General features: G+C 30.7%; 3 protein-coding genes across 3 annotated transcripts; all 3 read right to left on the bottom strand.

The window, feature by feature from the left end:
• On the bottom strand, positions 711 to 2,226 carry LOC104753462 (nucleobase-ascorbate transporter 7-like). Its single transcript, XM_010475714.1, has 4 exons — positions 2,207 to 2,226; positions 1,576 to 1,745; positions 1,333 to 1,493; positions 711 to 1,257 (listed from the first exon to the last, which is right to left on the bottom strand). The coding sequence occupies exons 1-4, from the start codon at positions 2,224 to 2,226 to the stop codon at positions 1,039 to 1,041; spliced, it is 570 nt and encodes a 189-aa protein (XP_010474016.1). The 3' UTR covers positions 711 to 1,038.
• On the bottom strand, positions 3,623 to 6,889 carry LOC104750111 (nucleobase-ascorbate transporter 7-like). The gene is made up of 12 exons (XM_010471859.2): positions 6,549 to 6,889; positions 6,355 to 6,440; positions 6,069 to 6,245; positions 5,764 to 5,864; positions 5,602 to 5,677; positions 5,468 to 5,527; positions 5,205 to 5,386; positions 5,027 to 5,123; positions 4,735 to 4,880; positions 4,488 to 4,657; positions 4,245 to 4,405; positions 3,623 to 4,169 (listed from the first exon to the last, which is right to left on the bottom strand). The coding sequence occupies exons 1-12, from the start codon at positions 6,691 to 6,693 to the stop codon at positions 3,951 to 3,953; spliced, it is 1,620 nt and encodes a 539-aa protein (XP_010470161.1). The 5' UTR covers positions 6,694 to 6,889; the 3' UTR covers positions 3,623 to 3,950.
• LOC104750110 (WAT1-related protein At1g60050-like) lies at positions 8,585 to 10,796 on the bottom strand. The gene is made up of 7 exons (XM_010471857.1): positions 10,594 to 10,796; positions 10,418 to 10,480; positions 10,126 to 10,242; positions 9,752 to 10,010; positions 9,448 to 9,606; positions 9,196 to 9,347; positions 8,585 to 8,940 (listed from the first exon to the last, which is right to left on the bottom strand). The coding sequence occupies exons 1-7, from the start codon at positions 10,794 to 10,796 to the stop codon at positions 8,772 to 8,774; spliced, it is 1,122 nt and encodes a 373-aa protein (XP_010470159.1). The 3' UTR covers positions 8,585 to 8,771.

Raw genomic sequence — 21,803 nt, 5'->3', positions numbered from 1 at the left:
TTTTAGGATTTTGTTTGTATAAGAAAATTATAAACAATCAATTCGATCAGTTTATTTATTTATTTGTAATATCAAGTATGAAAAATGGAAACAAAAGCTTCGAAAAGAGAAGCGTAAGCTTCCAACGAGTTTCCAATGATGATTTTTTGGAAGTGACACATAAGCGAGATTCCAAAAGGTTTGGAGAATTTCCAATTACGAATCTGGTTTCAAAGCGAAAAGCAGACTTGAAATGAAGCTTTCGTGCAACGTAGCTTGAAAGACACACGATGGAGAGATTTTAAAGAGAGAGATTGATGACGAGAGTTGAAGTTTGAATCTTTCTAAGCCAATCTTTGATCTATAGCATCCGAAAGGTAAAATCATTGTTTCATGTTCTTAAACAAAGGAAGCAAAGTAAAAAAAAAATGATTTGTTATTTATTAAATGGTTGACAAATCCACAATTATGTATATATGAAAAGAGCATCAACCTACTCTGGTTTTGAAGCTGAGGAAATATATGGGATTCAGCCCAAAAACCTTTTAGTTATAAAAAAAAAAATCAATCGCGAAAACTAGGGAATGACCAATAAAAATCTCGACTTCAAACCAGTGTATACAACTCTATAAGAGAAGAAAGGAAATGAGAAATGTCATATCTACCATCATTTTGTTGGTGTGACAATGTTTTTAGAAGAAAAAAATTATGAAGGGGAAGATAATAGAGGGTTAACCCAATAAGAAGACAATGTTTTTTACACTCTAAGTATGTGGGTTCCGGCTCACATAGACAGCCCAATACACGAGTCAACTCTATAAACAACATTAAAAAAAAAAAATCAAGCTAGGGAAACATGTTAAATACACATCTAAATGAAATGGCAAGCTGTGCATGTTCTCTACACCAAAGGGGAAAACACCACAGAGAAGAACATTATCAAAAGAAGTGAACGGGACGCAGTTTGAAAAAACAGAGTTGATAGATACAAAATGTGATATAAATAGTAGGAGTCAGGGTCAAAGCCAATGAACTCTTTTTGGCATCTTTTTTCAATTATCACACTGAGGGAAAATACTTGTTGAGATTGAAAGGCAAAGAGTAAAACTCTTCACTTCTTGTATCCGATTTGAACGACATGAAACGATCCCACCAAAACATGCCTCGGTCTTTCCTCGTGGCACTGTCTTTAAATGACAATGTTACATCAAGAAAGAATGCCAAAATGCCAGCCACAAAGGCTTCAGAAGAGAATGGAACATTGATCATGTCATTGAACTGCAAAAAAAAATTATAAACTTATCATAGAAAGAAGATATCAAAAAGATTTAAGATTCTTGTTTAGTTTTTTACCCATCTTGCGTGTTTGTGAACTGGTCCATACTTGTTAACAGCTGTATACTCGTTGAAGTACTGTGGTATCGATAAGCCCATGAAGACCGAGAATCCGAGGATGAATTTAGTTCTGAAGCTGTTGAGATTACAGAACTGAAGTAAACTTAGACCACCAGCACCTGCAAATTTATTGGTTTATATTTGTCAGTCTAAAAAACATAGCTGTTTTGAACAAAACTGAAGGCATTTCAAGAAACCTACCAACGTATGCAAAGAACAAGCAATGTAATGCTGCGACGATCGGAGCTGGAATTGATGCAAAGATGGCTCCAAATTTACCAAGAACAGAGAAGAAGATCATGAAACCAGCTGATATTTGAACTACCCTTCTGCTACCAACGCGTGTCAGCGCTAACAAACCGGCGTTTTCTCTGCAATATCATCAAACTAACCATTAGATTGTGCAGTAAAGACCGTTGTTTTCNGTAAAATCATGGTTTCATGTTCTTAAACAAAGGAAGCAAAGTAAAAAAACAAAAAAAACGCTTTGTTATTTATAAAATGGTTGAAAATCCACAATTATGTATATATGAAAAGAGCATCAACCTACTCTGGTTTTGGGGCTGAGGAAATAAATGGGATTCATCCCAAAAACCTTTTAGTTAAAAAAAGAGAGAAGAGAATCAACCACGAAAACTAGATAAGAACCAATAAAAATCTTGACTTCAAACCAGTGTATACAACTCTATAAGAGAGGAAGGGAAATAAGAAAGGTCATATCTACCATCATTTTGTAGGTGTGACAATGTTTTTAGAAGGAAAAAAAGTTATTAAGGAAAAGATAACAGAGAATACTCTAAAGTGCACAAATGCTCTAAAGTGTAGGGCATACTCTAAAGTGTGCAAATGCATGGCCTCATTTTCTAGTAATTTTGTTTTTTTTTTTTGTATTTTAAGGCCCTAAAATGTTAAGTAATAGTATTATAGGGTTCAATTTAAAAATGTTAAATATTTAGGGTAAAACTTTTTTAAAAAATTCAATGCAGCACATAGTCCAATAATGTTTTGAGCCGGATCTGCTTGAAATCTATGTTGCATAGAATCAAAAATGGTACGCGGAAGCGAAACGTGGAAGTTGTTTCTATGAAAAAAAAGTCTTGAAAACGGATATGCTTTAAAAGCATATAGAAAATATTTATATATATATAACATTAAACATAAAGTCATTTAAATATTTTTAGTAAATCACATAATTATAAAAGTTTTAGATAACTCAACTAAAAATAATAAAATATAAATCAAATAGGTTATTAACAGCTTGAGTAGCTCAGTTGGTTAGAGCATGTGGCTGTTAACCACAAGGTTAGAGGTTCGACTCCTCTCTCTGACGTTTTTTAAAGCAAAAAAAATAATCAAATAGGTTATTTTGTGATGTAAAGAGAAAATCATCAAATTCCTTACCTCTCAAAATTAATAAACTTATTTAATTACTTTCCAACATTTTACATAAATTTTTATATCATTGTTACATTCCTAAATATCTTTAATAAAGCATTACAAATTTCCGTATTAGAAAATGAATAAATCATAAAATTAACTTTTAGGATTTTGTTTGTATAAGAAAATTATAAACAATCAATTCGATCAGTTTATTTATTTATTTGTAATATCAAGTATGAAAAATGGAAACAAAAGCTTCGAAAAGAGAAGCGTAAGCTTCCAACGAGTTTCCAATGATGATTTTTTGGAAGTGACACATAAGCGAGATTCCAAAAGGTTTGGAGAATTTCCAATTACGAATCTGGTTTCAAAGCGAAAAGCAGACTTGAAATGAAGCTTTCGTGCAACGTAGCTTGAAAGACACACGATGGAGAGATTTTAAAGAGAGAGATTGATGACGAGAGTTGAAGTTTGAATCTTTCTAAGCCAATCTTTGATCTATAGCATCCGAAAGGTAAAATCATTGTTTCATGTTCTTAAACAAAGGAAGCAAAGTAAAAAAAAAATGATTTGTTATTTATTAAATGGTTGACAAATCCACAATTATGTATATATGAAAAGAGCATCAACCTACTCTGGTTTTGAAGCTGAGGAAATATATGGGATTCAGCCCAAAAACCTTTTAGTTATAAAAAAAAAAATCAATCGCGAAAACTAGGGAATGACCAATAAAAATCTCGACTTCAAACCAGTGTATACAACTCTATAAGAGAAGAAAGGAAATGAGAAATGTCATATCTACCATCATTTTGTTGGTGTGACAATGTTTTTAGAAGAAAAAAATTATGAAGGGGAAGATAATAGAGGGTTAACCCAATAAGAAGACAATGTTTTTTACACTCTAAGTATGTGGGTTCCGGCTCACATAGACAGCCCAATACACGAGTCAACTCTATAAACAACATTAAAAAAAAAAAATCAAGCTAGGGAAACATGTTAAATACACATCTAAATGAAATGGCAAGCTGTGCATGTTCTCTACACCAAAGGGGAAAACACCACAGAGAAGAACATTATCAAAAGAAGTGAACGGGACGCAGTTTGAAAAAACAGAGTTGATAGATACAAAATGTGATATAAATAGTAGGAGTCAGGGTCAAAGCCAATGAACTCTTTTTGGCATCTTTTTTCAATTATCACACTGAGGGAAAATACTTGTTGAGATTGAAAGGCAAAGAGTAAAACTCTTCACTTCTTGTATCCGATTTGAACGACATGAAACGATCCCACCAAAACATGCCTCGGTCTTTCCTCGTGGCACTGTCTTTAAATGACAATGTTACATCAAGAAAGAATGCCAAAATGCCAGCCACAAAGGCTTCAGAAGAGAATGGAACATTGATCATGTCATTGAACTGCAAAAAAAAATTATAAACTTATCATAGAAAGAAGATATCAAAAAGATTTAAGATTCTTGTTTAGTTTTTTACCCATCTTGCGTGTTTGTGAACTGGTCCATACTTGTTAACAGCTGTATACTCGTTGAAGTACTGTGGTATCGATAAGCCCATGAAGACCGAGAATCCGAGGATGAATTTAGTTCTGAAGCTGTTGAGATTACAGAACTGAAGTAAACTTAGACCACCAGCACCTGCAAATTTATTGGTTTATATTTGTCAGTCTAAAAAACATAGCTGTTTTGAACAAAACTGAAGGCATTTCAAGAAACCTACCAACGTATGCAAAGAACAAGCAATGTAATGCTGCGACGATCGGAGCTGGAATTGATGCAAAGATGGCTCCAAATTTACCAAGAACAGAGAAGAAGATCATGAAACCAGCTGATATTTGAACTACCCTTCTGCTACCAACGCGTGTCAGCGCTAACAAACCGGCGTTTTCTCTGCAATATCATCAAACTAACCATTAGATTGTGCAGTAAAGACCGTTGTTTTCAGTTCATAGAGAAAACGGTCTTACACTGATACAGATGCTCCAGTTCCTGCTCCAAATAATCCACAGAGAAGAACTCCAACACCCTGCCAACCGATTCCACGGCTGAGAACAGAAGGTGGTGGTGGAGTTGCACTCGCAAACCTTGAAACAGCAATGTAAGTCCCTGTGGACTGTTTTCCATGAATCACAAGCAATAAGAACNAAAAAAAGATGAGAATCAACCACGAAAACTAGAGAAGGACCAATAAAAAATCTTGACTTCAAACCAGTGTATACAACTCTATAAGAGAGGAAGGGTNTATAGATAAATTCAAACCTCGACAAGTGAAACAAATGAAACAGCCATCATAGCGAAAGCTTCACCAGCATGAAATGTTGGAGGTCCCCACTGAAAAGGGTAAGGTACTCTTATCCTGAAAATTATCAAGAACCATTCTGAATTTGTACTAAAAATTATGTAGCCTAGAGTTTGCACAAAGATAAATTTCTCTAACCATGGAGCACCACCAATGAGACCAGAACGATCTGTTCTGCAACTTGTCTGAGTGTTGATTCCTGTGTTCTTATAGGCTCCACCAACGGTGAGTAGGTGCGCGTAAATCCATACAATAACCACAGAGAAAATCACAGCAAATCGATGGAAGACTTGTCTTTCTCCTCTCATGAGATGAATGTACTAGAAAAAGAAACCATAGAGATGGATCAGGTTACGATCTCTTTTGAAATAACAAGAAGAGCTTGGTCGCTGAGCTCTAACCTGTGAGAATATGAGTAGAAGTATGATCTCAGGCAGTCCAATCTCAATGCATTTGGCTAGCTGTCAGAGACAGAACAGAACAAGTCAGTACTCAAAGAATATGTTATAGAGAGATCAAGTAAAGCAATACACACCAGAGGGAAACCATGCTCATAAAGTCCAAATCCGGCTAGTGCTACCAGAGGAACGGCAGAGAGAGGACTCAAGAGCCTAAAGAAAAGTAAAAACAATCATTAGAAAGTAGCAGAAGAGAGTCAGTTGGTTTTCTATGAATGAATGTTCTTAGCTAAGCTAACCTAACTACATTGCGCCAAAGCCCGCTGAAGCCAACAACGATCTGAAGAATCGAAGCAACGATAAGAGCACCCTGGATTCCTCGCATGATTCTCTTAAATTTCTGCAATTTTTTCCTCTATTAATGAAAAATNAGCTTGAAAGACACACGATGGAGAGATTTTAAAGAGAGAGATTGATGACGAGAGTTGAAGTTTGAATCTTTCTAAGCCAATCTTTGATCTATAGCATCCGAAAGGTAAAATCATTGTTTCATGTTCTTAAACAAAGGAAGCAAAGTAAAAAAAAAATGANTTTATTCACTAACCTCCTGAGGATCCAAAATGTCGCTGTACCGACTAGCCAAGACGATGGAAAGCGTGGTTGGTACATAAGAGTAAGAAGCTCCAATGACGGCGGGAAGACGAGTCCCAAGGAAACTTTGTAAGAAAGTGTTAAGTCCAGAAACAAAAAGTAATGTTTGAACCATCTTTGCCTTCTCCTCCTACAACAAATGAAACACAAAGTACAAAGACAAAAACATATTTATTAAATACAGAGCTTTTCAATAATGTTACATCTTTGAATTGACTTGTCTGAGAAGAAAGACTAACGTTTCCGCCACCCATCTGTGGAACTAAATATGTTGGGATGAGAACTGTTGTTCCAAGCATCNAAAAAAAAAAAAAAAAAAAAAAAAAAAAAAAAAAAAAAAAAAAAAAAAAAAAAGAAGAAGAAGTGATCTTTTAGTTGTTAAAATCAAAAGATAACAACATTTGCATAATTAATGATGTGAAAGAAGGATATAGAAGAGAGTTACGCCAAGGAGGAGGACTAGTGATACAATAAGAGACAGAAGGAAGTTGGTCTTTCACCGGATGTGGCTCAAGCTCATCTTGTTTTAGTTGCGGTGCGCCTCCTCCTCCACGACCACCACCACCACCACCAGCCATTTCCTTTCACTTCTGATGAAATTTAACTCAGGAGAAGCAAAACAGAGAATTTACGAAGGACTAAAGTGAGTGTTGTAGGAGACTAAGGAAGAGAAGATGCAAACCAATGAAGGCACCGAAAGTGAAAAAGGGTTTAGGAAATGAGAGTGAGAAAGAAGAGGTAAGATAGAAAAAGAGAAAGACATTTGTCGGGGAATTTATGTAAGAAACCGTCAATGTAAGCAAGAACGTCAAAAAAGGTTGATATTTGCGCGTTTTAAGTTAATAAAAAAAATGACTTTTGAGAAGAAAGAACCACTTGGAGAACACGGAACCCTTTTAACCAAAAGCGTCAATGTGAAGAGGAAGAGGAAAAAAAAGCCAGTTCAACTTGCTTTTAAAATTTTTGTGAATATAATATAAATAGATTAGTTCTCAAACAAATAGGTAAATTATAATTAGTTAATTACAAATACAAACAAATTTCTTTTTTTAAAAAAAAAAAAAAAAAAAAAAAAAAAAAAAAAAAAAAAAACTTGTTTGAGTTGGAGAATACCGCAGACTAAGATATAATTCTATTCGAACTCGTGAGCTCAACCTTAAAATATATTAATCCGCTATTAAGTAGATTGGATGGAGCGGATTACTCCATTTGACATATCTAGAGTCAAGTTATATACGCTAGTACTCCACTTTTACTCCATTTTCGTTAGTGAAAAGATATTACACCAACATGTATGCTCTACTATTTAATGCCTCCAAGAGAAGAGTGGTCCTTAGTCCTAAGTTTGAGCATCACCAAATGGAGTTGTGGAGATAAGTTATCACTATTACAAAAACGTTTTGGCTTAATAAGAATTTGCTAGGGTAGTCGGATGGGGGAAGAAAAATATAAAACATCTATTACGTTTTCCTAGTCTTATTTTAAGAATTTAGATATTTCTAGGTTAATTACTGAATTAGTTGAGCAAAGAAAAATCTCAAATCCAAATTAAACAATCACAAATTTCAAAACTGAGAGTTAAAAAAGGAAAAAAAAAAAAAAACACTCGTTTTACACTCCTTTACATTTTTTAGCATTACGTAAAGTCGAAGCAATCCCTAGACGGCTAGACGCATCTTCCCACTTGTACCTTCATCGTCACACTCTTCTCTATTAAGATTATAGAATATTGAATACTCTTTCTTAAATCTTAGTATTATAATTTGTAAATTGGAAGTTTGGAACCACATTAAGTAAATGGAATGATGGGGTTGTCATTTTTCAAAGGCTTTTTATTTAGTTTAGAATTCTTCCTAAGTTCGTTGTTTTAATTACTTAATTAACCCATCACCGCTTAAAACTTTAATTTTTTTTTATAAATAAAAAAGAAATATAGTATATTTTTGTCAAAAGCAGTTATTCNAAAAAAAAAAAAAAAAAAAAAAAAAAAAAAAAAAAAAAGAAAAAAAACCCAATAGCAATACGTTAATCCATCAATGAATCTTTCAGAAATATGTTTGTATCATGTACGTTCATGATTGCTACATGTACAGATGTACTACTCTAAAGGTTTGTGTAAGTATTGTCTCTATTACTAACTGAATTAAAACCTGTAAATATATGTTAAAAACTTAAAACAAAACAAAAAACCACTAAAGTTCATCATTTAAAATTATATACCCATAAAATTGTAGACCAACATATAAAATGAGGAACTTCTATAATAAATTCTAGTGCAGAAGTAAAGAAACAAAAAAACAACACAAAAATGGAGGAAAATTCTAAATTGTTACTATTTTAGGGTTACGTTTTAATAAATCGAACCTCGTCTTTCGAAAGTAAACTGAAGACTAGATCTTATGGCTTATTTTGCCTTTATGATCCACACTAAGCAAACAAGAGGAGAAAATAAGAGGCATGCAAAACAAGAAGAGAAAAATTATAATACCTTTTACAGACTTTGACACATTCCTCTCATTAAAATAAATGTTACAAGACTTTGATATTATATTTGTTTTGGCTCACACCCTTTTTGTTGTTTGCTTTAGTTCCTTCCATTCACTTACCCTTAATTTATAATACAACTAAAAATTATCTTGAAACCAACCGTTTTGAATTAAACTTGATCAAAATCACCATTTCCTAGCAAAAGTGGAGTTGTCTGTTCATCTGAATCCAATAGATGATTATCGTTTTTCTCCACGGTTTCCTTGTGATCTTCTCTTTGATTTTGACTCCACATTATCAATAGATATCCAGTTCCAGCTATTGCAGCTCCTAACACACTGTTCACAAGAAGTTTAACGACATCACAAACTTATCAAAATCATATTGAATATGTATATGAAATTGAGCCAAATTCAATTTTGCTTTAAATTACAAATCAGAACCGTATCCGAAAAACTAAACCAAAACGTAAATTTCTATACCAAATTTTTGAAAAGAAATAACTGATTATAAACTATTTTGAATTGGAATTAAAATCATATCAAACAAGCCATATTTCATTCGGTATATATAACTTCTAGGATTATGTATACCTTCCATAGTGAAGACTATTGACAAAGAAGCTTGTGCCAAAAATGGAAGCCCAGAGGATCCCAAATGGCTTAAACAATGGCACATAATAAGGGCCCTTCATTTTTGAGCACTTCACTTGAACACTTGTTCTGATTATGCTCCCAAATACTCCCTATAAATCAGAAATCAAAAACATTATTTATACAGCCCTAGAGACTAAGGAAACATGTATGTAATAGTAAGTATAATATATGATCAAACAATATGTATACCGTGGCAATAATGAGGTATAGGTCCATGTTAAGTTTGAGTTTCCATTCACTTAGGTCTGGCTCCATGAACGCTGAGAAGATTGCACATTGGAGTGTCCCAGCTAAACTATATGCAGACACCACTTTCATCACTTGAGGATATTTCTGGACTGTATCCAACTGATAAACGGAAACCGCAAAAAAAATTAGAAATGGAAACTTGTATATATCCTCATAAGAATCTTTATGTAAGTCGAGAGCCGACTCATCTACAAGCGATAAGTTGATTCGAAATAATATGTATATTGAACGTGATTTTGATTACCTGTATGATATTCCAGATGGAGATCGAGAGTGTTGCACATGCAAGAAGAAGAGACCCGAGAGCCCAATTGTCAGAGTTCTTGAAGAAAGTCAAGTAGTGTGAGACTGTAGTGAGGAAGTTGGAGTTTGGGGATGAAGAAGGAGAAGGTCTAATAAAAGGGCCTAAGTAAATAACTTCGACAAAGGCTCCTGTGAAGCATATCAACGTGCCTATCACTCTTCCTTTGGTTATCTTACTCTCCCATCTTAACCCTCCTTCCCTATTTAGTTATATTCCAAATATTTTAAAATTATAGAAAAAAGTGTTAGTTATCATTCAGTCATTAAAGAATAATAGAAACAAAAGCTGAAATTTTAGAGAGGTTAATAGTTTACCCAAGAGCAAGAGAGAGCAAGAAGGAGAAAGCAGGTGACTGCAAGCCCATTGCACATACCACAATTGGAGAGCTATAACTTAGCCCCAAAAATGCCATATTTTGGAACAAAAACACCCTGTTCAAGACGATAATTAATTAAACAATTTAAACTCTAGTATAATTAATCTTATTACAAAAAAATTAGTACAATATCAAAAATATATGTAGTTTTGATCAGAATCGGGAGAGAAATAGGAATCAGTATATCTTATATAAATAGATAAAGAATGATATAGAGATTTTAAACTAACCCTGTAAAACCAAGAAGGAAGATACGAACAAGGGAAGGCTTCGTGAGGAACGGTTCATCGTCCCTGCATGTGAAATATAACATATATATCATCATATCTTAAATTTAGAAAGACATATGTCGATCGAATCGTGTGTGTGGGGATTATATATATAGAAAGATAGACACTTTAAGTACCTTTCATCTCTATGGAAGTATAAAGAGTAAGGGAGGAGAAGGATAGAGCCAAGAGCGTTGGTGTAGACGATAAATACAAAAGGGCTCATGCCACCCGTCAACGCGGTCTTAGCCAAGATGGTGAGTGCAATGGTACATGCCTCCATCAATGCCATAACAATAAATGGAACGATGGTTTCCCATCTTGTATCCATTAATCCCATTTATGTCGACGCCAAGTACCACCAAAATGTGTATCAATTTATATATAGGCTAATTAAGAAGGGTCGAAATTTTGTTTATCTCTTTCTCTATGTCTCCCCCGGAGAAGATGAGAGACCAAGTCCACAGCACAACTGTGTTAGGGTTGTAAATTGTGATGAGAATAATAGCGTGTCATCATTAATATTTATATATGTGTGTTTGCATGTGAGTGGAAGGCCAAATGAAGAAGAGGGTTTTCTCTAGACGTGGAGGGAGTCATTAGTTAACCTTTCGAGGGTCGATGAAGCTAATAAATAATTCGTTGCGCCTCAACTCTTGCGACATATATATAAATCTGAATAGTTTTTTTTGTTGGAAGAAATACGAACATTAATTCTATTTAAAAATACACGTATATAACTGGAAAATGAAGAAATCAAATTTCGGTATACATGAACATTCTCATCAACAATCCTTAACATGATTATTTTTCGTTTTTTTTTTTAGATATCATATTTACGTCTGCAGAAAAATATCATTTGATTTAACATATACTAGGTAAATCAATTTAAATAAAATATTATGAGTAAAATTATTATTTGAGATTTAAGATTTGTTTGTATAAAAAAAATTTGTAAGTAAAGTTTTTTCGTTTATTCAAATTTGCGTTAATTTTCTGTAAAATACGTTTCACCAATGAAATATTTGAATTTGGAAAAGAATTTTAAGGTGGTGTAGAAAGTTTTGATGTCTTTTTGTATTTCTAAAAATCAAATTCACATATTTTATGTTTCACATTATTATCAATATCACTATACCATTAAATAGATAAAGCAATATTTTTAAACTAATAGATTTAATTTAAACTAATTTTAAGTTTAAAAATGCAATGAGAAAAATGATAAAAGTGATAAATAAATGAATAATTATTTTTCTTGTTAGTGAAATGTAATTTATTTTTAAAAAGTAAATAGGTTATAAAAATAATAATTAAATACATTTTTAGATGTAATAGTTGATTAAATTTTTCATTTTTAAATTTTAATAAAAAAAATATTGGCTCATAATATTTCAGTGGCATATTTATGTAAATAACAATGAAAAGCAAAGATATTTATTAGAAATGTATAGGAGCTGTGTGAGCGCGTCACCTCAGCATTTTTGTGAGAATGATATATAGAGAATTACAAAACATCATTTCTAAAGTCTTTGTAGAAAATATTACTTTACAATTTTTTTTTTTTTACATTTATATAGACTAAAATGTAATTCTTTTCCTAATGTATATAAAAAAAGAATTAGTGGACAAAAATCCTAGTGCAACTATTTACGTTTTTCTGTTGTTGTTGGTATATAATACCATGTTTGTGGAAGAATGGCCTCTAGTATAAATGTATAATAAAGTAAATATTTGAATTAACAATTTTATGCGACATCAACTCCAAATCGTAGATACTCCAAAAGTTCATCCGTACAATAATATTAATAATAAATAATAACCAACAATTTGACCATGGAAATTAACCAAATATTTAATGATAGTGGCCGTAGTAGCAAGTAGCAGCAGTTTAATTGCCACAATTGATAGTGCATATCAATTTTATGTTCAATTGTGATTTATTGCAAGAGATCCAAAGTTCGACTCTCTCACAAATAATGTGATTTATATGTAATCCAAACTAAAAGAAAAAGGATTCAGAGATGATCGGAAATCAAGTTAACATAAACACGGCAACGTGGCTTAGATATCAAAACATATTATTTGTGAATATGTGTTAAGATGAATGAGTCATAATGTTCATCATTTTGAGAATATGTGTTAGGATCATAAACTAAAAATGTAAAGGAACCAAGATATATATAAAATTGACTAATTTATCGAATATTTCCAAATGATTTTGCATTGAAAATTGATATTTATGTTACATATAATGAGAGTCCATTAATCATCAATGGCTATTAGACATCGATGAACTAAAATAATTCATAATTTTGAAGAAGATGTTAGGATCACAAATCGAAAATATAAAAGATCGTTTATAAATAATTTACCAATTCATTCATTGAAAAGTATGGGCTTGACTGTTACGTAAAATACATAGCAAAATAACTCAATAACTGTTAGCTAAACGATCTACACTAAATAAAGTTAGTAAAATAATAGTAAAGCAGAAAAATACATTTACTAAATTAGTAACATTTGTTTTTCCCGTTATAATTATTATAATACACTACTGATACATAGTGCAACAATTGTTCATAGTTCTTGAAGAAAGTCAAGTAGTGAACTATTATGGAAGTCTACGCCACTTTCTTGTATGAGAAGATCATTCTCCGTTCGTTGATCCTTCAGTCGGATCTAGGCAAAAAAGAAGAGAGGATCTGGAGGTTTTTTCTCAACGGAACTATTGTTCATATCGATTCGTTCACCTCCGGACTTTTGAGGGAAGCGCAAAGCTTTGGACTCATAAAGCTGATGACACACGCCGGAGGGAGCGTGAAGGGGTCAGTGTGGATAGTTAGCTTAACTCATCATTTACATGTGAGTTGATCTTCTAAAGAAAGCTGCTGGTTTATTCGACGTTGATAACGCCATTAAATGCAGTGTGTAATCTACCTAGTTATTAGTTATTTATCAGATGGACTAGTGACACAAACAATCACAGAAAGTCCAAAAAAAAATCTTTATTAGTAGAGAGAAGTTTTAAAGATAAAATAATATGAAAACCCTAATCTTAGTAACGGTTTTCAATCCATTATTAACAAATTTGAGTAAAATAATGCTTGACTTTGAATTTTTCCTGATCGATAAGAGTCGCATTTACTTTGACGTAGCAGTTGGGGGAATGAAACGTCACCTTGACAATAATGTTGGGATTAAATGGTGATGACATTTGAAACATTCCCACGATGGTGAGTGCCGAAGCAAAATTATATTATCTATTAACAGTCCCCACATATAAAATAAATTATAAATGATAATAGTTTATATTTTGTGGACTAATATTTTTTGTGAATTTACTATTTCAGTTATGATATATTTATATAGTAATTACATAAAATTTTGAAGGTGGTAGAAAGGTTATTTTTTGTGTGGTTAAATGATTAAATGTTAAATTGTATATCAATTACACAGTTTTGATTGATGAAAAAACAGTTTAAAAAGTTTTCAGCAAATGAACCCTATATATGTTGGCATGTTGCCAACTTTTGCAATTATATCTTCAATTCCTAGAAAATGCAGGGTAATCTCCCAAAGTTAAAAGAAATAAACAATAACTCGTTGTTTGTCTAAAAAAAAAAAAAAAAAAACTCGTTTTTGTTACCGTCAAGTTAGTAAAATTTTCAAAAGTAATATATCAGACTAAAATCCTCTATATCAAACCCGTCTCTGTGACAAGTAGTTCAAATTTATTACTCTATAGTTTTTTTTTTAATAAATATAAGTGACTACAAACACATTTAAAAATACGTATAAAAGTTATATTGTGTAGTACTTTTTGATTTCATATATGATTGGTTTATATTTTTTTAGATGAAGGGTTAAATTGTAAAAAATGACGATTGGAATTTTTTTTTTTTTTTACACAAACCCTAATTTGAATCGTTAGTTAAAAAAAGAAGTTAAACGTACGCTTTCTTTTTACAGAATTCATGTTTTTTTTTGGTTTTATGTTAAGAATTAGTACTGAAGCATATTGCCGTTGGTAATTTTACAAATGAGTCACGCATAGCCAACTTTACGGTCGGATTATGACTTCTTCTTTTTCAAATGTACATTATTTAGTTGCAGATTTCATATTCTAAACTTACTTAAATACATTTCGATAATCTTTTATTCTCCCGCATTACCTGAATCATCATCTAGAGCTTTAATATATTAGAGATTCAGTAATGATGTGGATGTGAACAGCGAATAAATGGCTCCATAACTATGTTAGAGGATATAAATAACCCATTACAGAATGTTTCTTTTTATACTATCGTATATTATACTTGTTTTAATAATTTAAAAGAAGGTATTACAATGCAAGAAGTCCAACTGGATTAGTCAGAAAGTATCTTAACAATGTATATATACACAATGTGATGATGGAATCATTATATTTCTATTCTTATTTAAAATGCTTCTTCGGATTTTGAAAGGGTAAAGGTTGATTTTATAAACATGTCTCCACAATGATTATGAGCATCCATAAATTGTTTATATATTGGAGTCGCAAATCGCAATGTTTATAACTTCCAAGTACGCAGGCTCGAGTGAAATGGGCTGAAGCCCAACGATTATCTTTAAGGTCACGTCCGATCCATAACATATAATAACACTTTTCATTAGGGAAAATTGTATAAATTTCTTATTTTGGTTGTTTAATCTTGTTTTAGTAGGACATAACTGCATATAGCTAAATCTTTGAAAATTCACCTCTTAGAAACACAACACTGAGAGACAGAAGTCTGATATTACTGATACACTTGCAGAGGGTAAAATGTGGAAAGAATAATTGTAATTTATCATTTTGTAAGATACAAACAACAATACCAAATTAGTATTCTGGCAATAAATTAATATTGTTCTTACATAAATTAAGAAATCGAACAACTAATAATTATTACTAACAAAAAACCAAAACAAATAACTATTTTTACTTTTAAAAAAAACATAATAAAAGAAAAGTGGTCCACATTTTTTGGAATCAAGACAAATATATTTCATTCACTCTGAACCATAGCTAGCCATGCGCACAAACAGTTGAGCATTGTATGTTAAATTGTTAACTCGCAGGATTCCTATATTGTGATTAGGTGTTTTATTTTTGTTCGTTTTTGTTGGCTGAGAACAAGAATGGACTTCTACTTTATTCACATTTGAAAAAAAAAAAAAAGTAGATAAAAAAATTTACAGTATGTAAAATAAACTTCTCGTATTATGCTTTATATTTGATAATAAAAGGAAAATTTTAGTAAAATATTGCATATTCCATGGAATTAAAGCATGTTTTGAAATGAAGATAGGTTTAATGGGAAGATAAAATAGAAGAGGATATTGCCTACACTGTGACCATGTCTCCCATGTGCCATCCTTTCTGTAAAGAAAATGGGAAATCAATAATATATTTTGCTAAACAAAGCAAATGGAGTGCTTTGGCCTTTGACATTTGAAATGACATTTTGATTTTTTTAATCTTAAAAATTATCAAATTAATAAAGTGTTGAAAACTACGCGAGGGTATCTGTGCCCAAAGTTTTTGGTTGGTTGTTAGGGAGAAGAAAATGCTTACCAAAGTATATATGGTCACTAAGCTTTTGATGGCCCTTTGAGGAGGACATAGCATTAGCCACCTTAGTACTATCATGGCTACATTACTATTAGTTGTTACCTTTCGCTTTTACATTAGTAATGTGAACAAAAATTGGCATTGTGTCTACAACTAATAGTTTAATGAGCAAATTAGCTAGATGACAATAACTTTTAGGCTGATAAGCTTAATGGCACAAAATCAGTCTAATGACAAAAGACCTATATTCATTTTTTTGCCAAAATAATTTTTTTTAACACATTGGTGCATATGGTCGAATTGAAAGTAAACAATATATATATATATAAATAGAAGGAAAAGAAAAACAAAAGAGAGAATCAAATCAAAAAGATAAAAAGAGTAAAGAGAGAGAGGGAGAGAAAAAAGTAACAAGTATATAAGATAGTAGTGGAAGTGATGGATCCAATTATAAGTGTCTCTATCTTAAAAGAAGACCCCACATTAAGAGATCTCAGTCATATTGTCCTCCAACCCATAGGAGCTTTAAGATGTTTGTTACCTCTTTTCCTTTTCTCTATCATTGTTACGTTAGTCCTTTTCATAGATCTATCGAGTTCACACTCTTTATCATATATCATCCCCATCTCTTTCTCTTTACCCACGAGTATGATTCATCTTGATGACGATGCATCATACTACTAAAAGTTTTCATAAACCCGAGATGATATCATTTGTATCAAGTAATCGTCAATCTTTTGTATATTTGATGAAGCCAAGTATCTTAGAGCATCTAAAATGAGGAAATAGTTAAAAAGTATATAATATTGAATTCTTAGACACTATAGAATGGTTCGTTCATAGTTCCTCCTCTATGAATAACAAGTACAAACACACGTACGTACACATATTTCAAAATTAGATAGATATATATGTGTGAAGCAATATATCCATGTAGGTGGACACCGTTGGTGACTTGGTGTCGCGCATGACTTTTAAGATTCCAATAATGTTTTGATGAGTACTGTTCCGAATCGCATACTTAATATTTGTTCCTGCTGTCATGCACAAATGAAATAACAGTAATCTTTAAATAAAATTTGATGAATCATCTCTTCCACACGATGATAAATATATTAATGCTTCGTGGACCAACTTCATTTCAGAGTTGTCTAGTTCATATATTGAAATTTACGGAAAGTGGGTGTTCTCCAAATTTTGTGATAAATCGCTTTCTCTTTTGACCTTATAAGAAAAATAAAGCTAAACTTTAAATGTTCTTTTTTCCTTTTTTATACTAAAAAGATACAAAAAATATATGTCTGTTAATAATAATATTTTCATGCGTGAAAACGCTTCCTTGACTTTTTCGTAGAAATGTTACAAAAAACTGAAAAATATGTAAAAATTATTGTAATACCAGCTTGTGAAAATCATAGAGATATGTGTAAAAATAATTTTAAAAAATCCAACATGTATTTATAATTAAATACAAGGTTGCTAACTTAAAATCCAATTAGAGATCTTATAAATTTTCGTTTCGTTAATTGAAAGCAGAGATCGATTTTCATTGTACATGATGATGGTTACCAAGTTATTCTGTCCACTAGTTTGTACCAATATTGTCATTGTATGAGAGCCGTGCCAAGGTATTTTAATGCCATAGTAAAAAAAAGATGGTTTAATATCAACAATATATATAACACATATTACTATTATATATATATATATATTAGTATTTAAATATTTATAATAAATATATAAAATCTAAAGTAGAAGTTTACGGTTCCATAAACAAAAGCAATTATCAATGAATAAGAAAAAAGTATGAAAAACAAATGAAATAGAAATATTAGATTAATCATTTAATATAGTTATAGTGATATACAAAATGTTTTATCTAATATATAAAAATAATTAAGAAAGTTGGATGAAGATGAACAAAGAAAGACGGATTAATATATATACTTCATGAGTGGACGTTTCAGATTTCTTGTACATAATATATACTCTCGCTTTGTTATTAGTCTCTATCTAACTTAACTAGCTAATTCAATATAATAATATAAAATAAATTATCTATTTATTTATATACAATATGTTATGATTATATATTTTCTATATTTTAAGATACATATTGCTATATTTTTGATGAATTTTTAGATTATAAAGTATCCATTTGTCGTTGAACATTTGTTCAATGATAAGTGAATAGTCAATTTCAGTATTGTTAATAGATAGTTACTTGTGTTTATTCATACAGAATAGAAGTAATACACATCAATTCAGGTGACTATGACAATGTGTCCATATGGAAACATATGGGGTTATAGTGCAATTTGTAGATATGATATTTGTCTACATGGATAACTATTTATGGATACAATATTTGTCAAACTTATCCAAATGGATAACTATTTGTGGATACATTATAAGTAATGAATAACACTCACACAACAAAACTCAAACTTTTTCCCAGATCGAACTAAAACAAATTCACAAGACCACAATTAATCAGTAAAATCACAAAATCACAATAAAACCAAGAAAACTCATATCGAATTTCATATAATCTAAAATGATAAGGAAAAAGATCTAAATATTTCACCTTCTCTAGATTTCCACCATTGTTGGAATGGTTTTTGAATACTTTAGAAAAGGAATGTAAGAGAGAAAGAGAGAGAAACATAAATAAGTTTTTCTCTTTCAATGGATGAGCAAAAGCAAAATAAGGAAGAAGAAGATGTATTGTTTGGTTGAATAATTGAGAGAGAGAGAGAGAAAAAAAATAGAAGGGGTTAGAAGGAGTGAGGGGTAATATGTAATTAAACTTTAGAAAAGTATATGAGTAGTAGAAACTAGGTGTGAGTGTTAATACTTTTGGAGAAAGTGGGTGTGTGTGCAAAATTCCCTATAATAATACATATATGTCATAACTCATAATCATTATCAACATATATAGGTTCCTAAAGTTTCCACAAAATATAATGCATTAGGCGAGAGTTTCTTATCTCATATCGTAGGCACGGCTTGTATCGTCACTTGGGGTTAAAACCCAATAATATTGCAGATTATTAACCAAAAAAAAACTTTGTTTTTGTTGTAAGAAATTTGAATTCTACGTTGTATAAATATAAAAATGCTAAGTTTTTATGAATACTAATAAATGCTAAGTTTTTATGAATACTAGGTTTTGAACCCACGCTACGCGTGGGTTTATTTGATATATTTTGATGAAAATTATATATGATTGATGACGGTAATAAAATATTATCTTATAAAAAAAATTAAATTTCAGATACACCATTTTTTAAAATATAAAAATCAGTTGTGTTATAAAATCAAATCTGATAAAAATCATGAATTTAACTCGACGTCGAGGCGAGGCGAATCAAACTGATGACCTCACATATTCTAAACCATTTCTTTGACCACAAAAAAAACGAAAGAATTTTATCATCATGAATTTAACTCGTTTTCATATTTAATTGATCGCTACCACCTATATTTTCATGTTTTCTATTCAATGTTTTTTTATTCTTTATATTCTTTTTTTTTTTCATTTTCAATGTCAAATTTTTTGGTAATTGTCATCATTACTTTTACCGTCTGGTTCTTTGTTATACTCTTTTCTTATTCTTTCTCGTCAACTTCTTCACATTCTTCCAATGAAAAACATTTTTTTAAGATTACCACACAACTTGTTAACTCATCAAACTCCAAGAACAAAATCATTTCTTTTCTCATAAAAATAAAAAATAAGATAAAAATAATTAAAACTTAATGAAAGAATATCAACTCATCAATAAAATCATACACAAAAAATATATTTTACAGCTCATAAAAAATAAAAAGCACAAACGTAGATAAATAAGATAATTTTTGTATTACATGAATATTTATAATATTTTTAACTTTTAAAATGTTTCGAAATATAAAATTTGAACCTTTTAAAAAGTTTCAATATTTATAATATCTTAAACTTTTAAAATTTAAAAATTATAATATTTAAAAACTTTTTAAAAGCTAAGAACTTTTAAAAGTTTCAATATTTATATATTTAAACTTTTAAAAATTTTAAATATTATAATATATTTTTTTAAAACTTTTAAAGTTTTAATTTGATCAAATAAAAAACCGGATCAAACTGAATAAAACTTTTAAACTTGGACGCTTGATAAATCAAGCTTTCCTGCTCATTCGTTGTTGGAAGCATATTAATCTTATTTATACTGTTTCTGAACCATTGTCTAAAAAAATTCTAGCCGATGTGGGATATTGTACATAGTTTTTTTATATCCATAAATTTAAAAATTTTCCTTTTTCTAAAAATTCTAGAAATTTAAAAAATGTTAATGAATGATATGTCAAATCCTGATAGGTTGTTTAAAATAATTCTTAAAAAATAAAATTCTGAAAATTTTAAAAAAATGTTAATTAGTGAGGTGTCTAATCACTATTGGTGGTTTTAAAGCTTAGGTGGGCACCTTAAAGAGCTTATAGCTCCTACTTTTTATATGTGTAGATGCTACCAATATATACATGACCTAAGAAAATATCGTTTATGAATTTGGAGAAAAAGTTTTTCCATGAATAATTATATTCATGGAAACAAGTAATTAAAAAAAAAAAGAAAAAAATTAAAACAAGTATGTTGTGTGACCGTTTGTTTATTATATTATAGCTAAAAAGAGAAGGAGGACAAGAAAGGTTTTCACGTGATGCTTTGTGAGTTTTAACATCTGCAGCTATAAGCTTCATTTCAATACTGCCTTTCTTACACTTGACCAACTTCTTGTCCACAATAAGGCCTCTCTAACTCATTCTATTTTCAAAACATTTTATTTTCTCTGTTTTATCCTCCAGTTGAATTGGTAACTATGTACTAATAGAGCGTAATTATATTTTAAATCTCCACTAACTTTTCATCAATCTTTAATTAGTACATGAAAATGTGAAAACTTAGAATATTCATTGTATGCTACAATCACCATATATATTTATTTTATGTTATTATGTAAATTCGATAAATCTATAGCTTATTGATGTTATTTCTAATATATATACACACAAAAGATATTTGATTTAGAATTAATTTTTTTTGTCCAAAAAAAAAAGATTTAAAATTAATTTTTAAGGATTTCTGTAGAGCTTTTGGGTTTTCAAACTTTCTTCTTCAGAAACTACTTATGATTAAGATTTAGATTTTATGAAATTGTTTTGAGAGTAATATATACAGAACAGTTAAGATAATTTAATGTCAAGTATTCTGTTTTTTTTTTTTGATAATTTAATTATGAAAATATTTTAAACGGAAGTCAAATATGAACCAAATCAAATGGTGGAAACCATTAAAAAAAAAGTTGTTGCTTCGTACTGTTTCTAAAAAAAAAGGTTTCGTGCACGTATATATCGAAATGCGTTTTTAAGCAACACTTAAGGTATTTACATTTTAATTGTGTGTTATTAGTTTTCATATAAAATAGTCCAATCAAGATAAGTGAATCTAGCTAGCTGGCAAAAGTAGCTCAACTTATAGATACTATTGAAAAAGGGAACGCTTGATAAATATTCGATTGCAAGGACCCTCACCAGTCACCACCACTCGCCTTGGTGCAATACATATCATGAAACACGTTTTGTATATTTAGTAGTGGCAATGGCATATACATTTGGGTGTGAGAGAGAGAGAAGTATGAGCGAGTCATATGCAACTGTCATTTTTTTAAGCCGGTAATAATATGTTTTCCGATTATCGTCCATGAGATCCGA

The sequence above is a fragment of the Camelina sativa genome, chromosome 16 (genome assembly GCF_000633955.1).
Source record: "Camelina sativa cultivar DH55 chromosome 16, Cs, whole genome shotgun sequence".
In the NCBI taxonomy this organism is placed as follows: Eukaryota; Viridiplantae; Streptophyta; class Magnoliopsida; order Brassicales; family Brassicaceae; genus Camelina; species Camelina sativa.
Note: the sequence above shows the minus strand (reverse complement) of the source record. Positions and strands in the feature narration are given on the sequence as shown.

What these genes read in the sequence shown, in the direction of transcription:
- LOC104753462 (XM_010475714.1), bottom strand. Translation starts at nt 2,226, where the DNA reads ATGCATTTGCACACTTTAGA. An exon ending in ATGCATTTGCACACTTTAGA is followed by an intron (nt 1,746 to 2,206) that starts GTATGCCCTACA and finishes ATGATATTGCAG; the next exon opens with AGAAAACGCCGGTTTGTTAG. An exon ending in CTTGTTCTTTGCATACGTTG is followed by an intron (nt 1,494 to 1,575) that starts GTAGGTTTCTTG and finishes ATAAATTTGCAG; the next exon opens with GTGCTGGTGGTCTAAGTTTA.
- LOC104750110 (XM_010471857.1), bottom strand. Translation starts at nt 10,796, where the DNA reads ATGGGATTAATGGATACAAGATGGGAAACCATCGTTCCATTTATTGTT. An exon ending in TTCCTTCTTGGTTTTACAGG is followed by an intron (nt 10,243 to 10,417) that starts GTTAGTTTAAAA and finishes CGTCTTGAACAG; the next exon opens with GGTGTTTTTGTTCCAAAATA. An exon ending in TATACCTCATTATTGCCACG is followed by an intron (nt 9,348 to 9,447) that starts GTATACATATTG and finishes TCTGATTTATAG; the next exon opens with GGAGTATTTGGGAGCATAAT.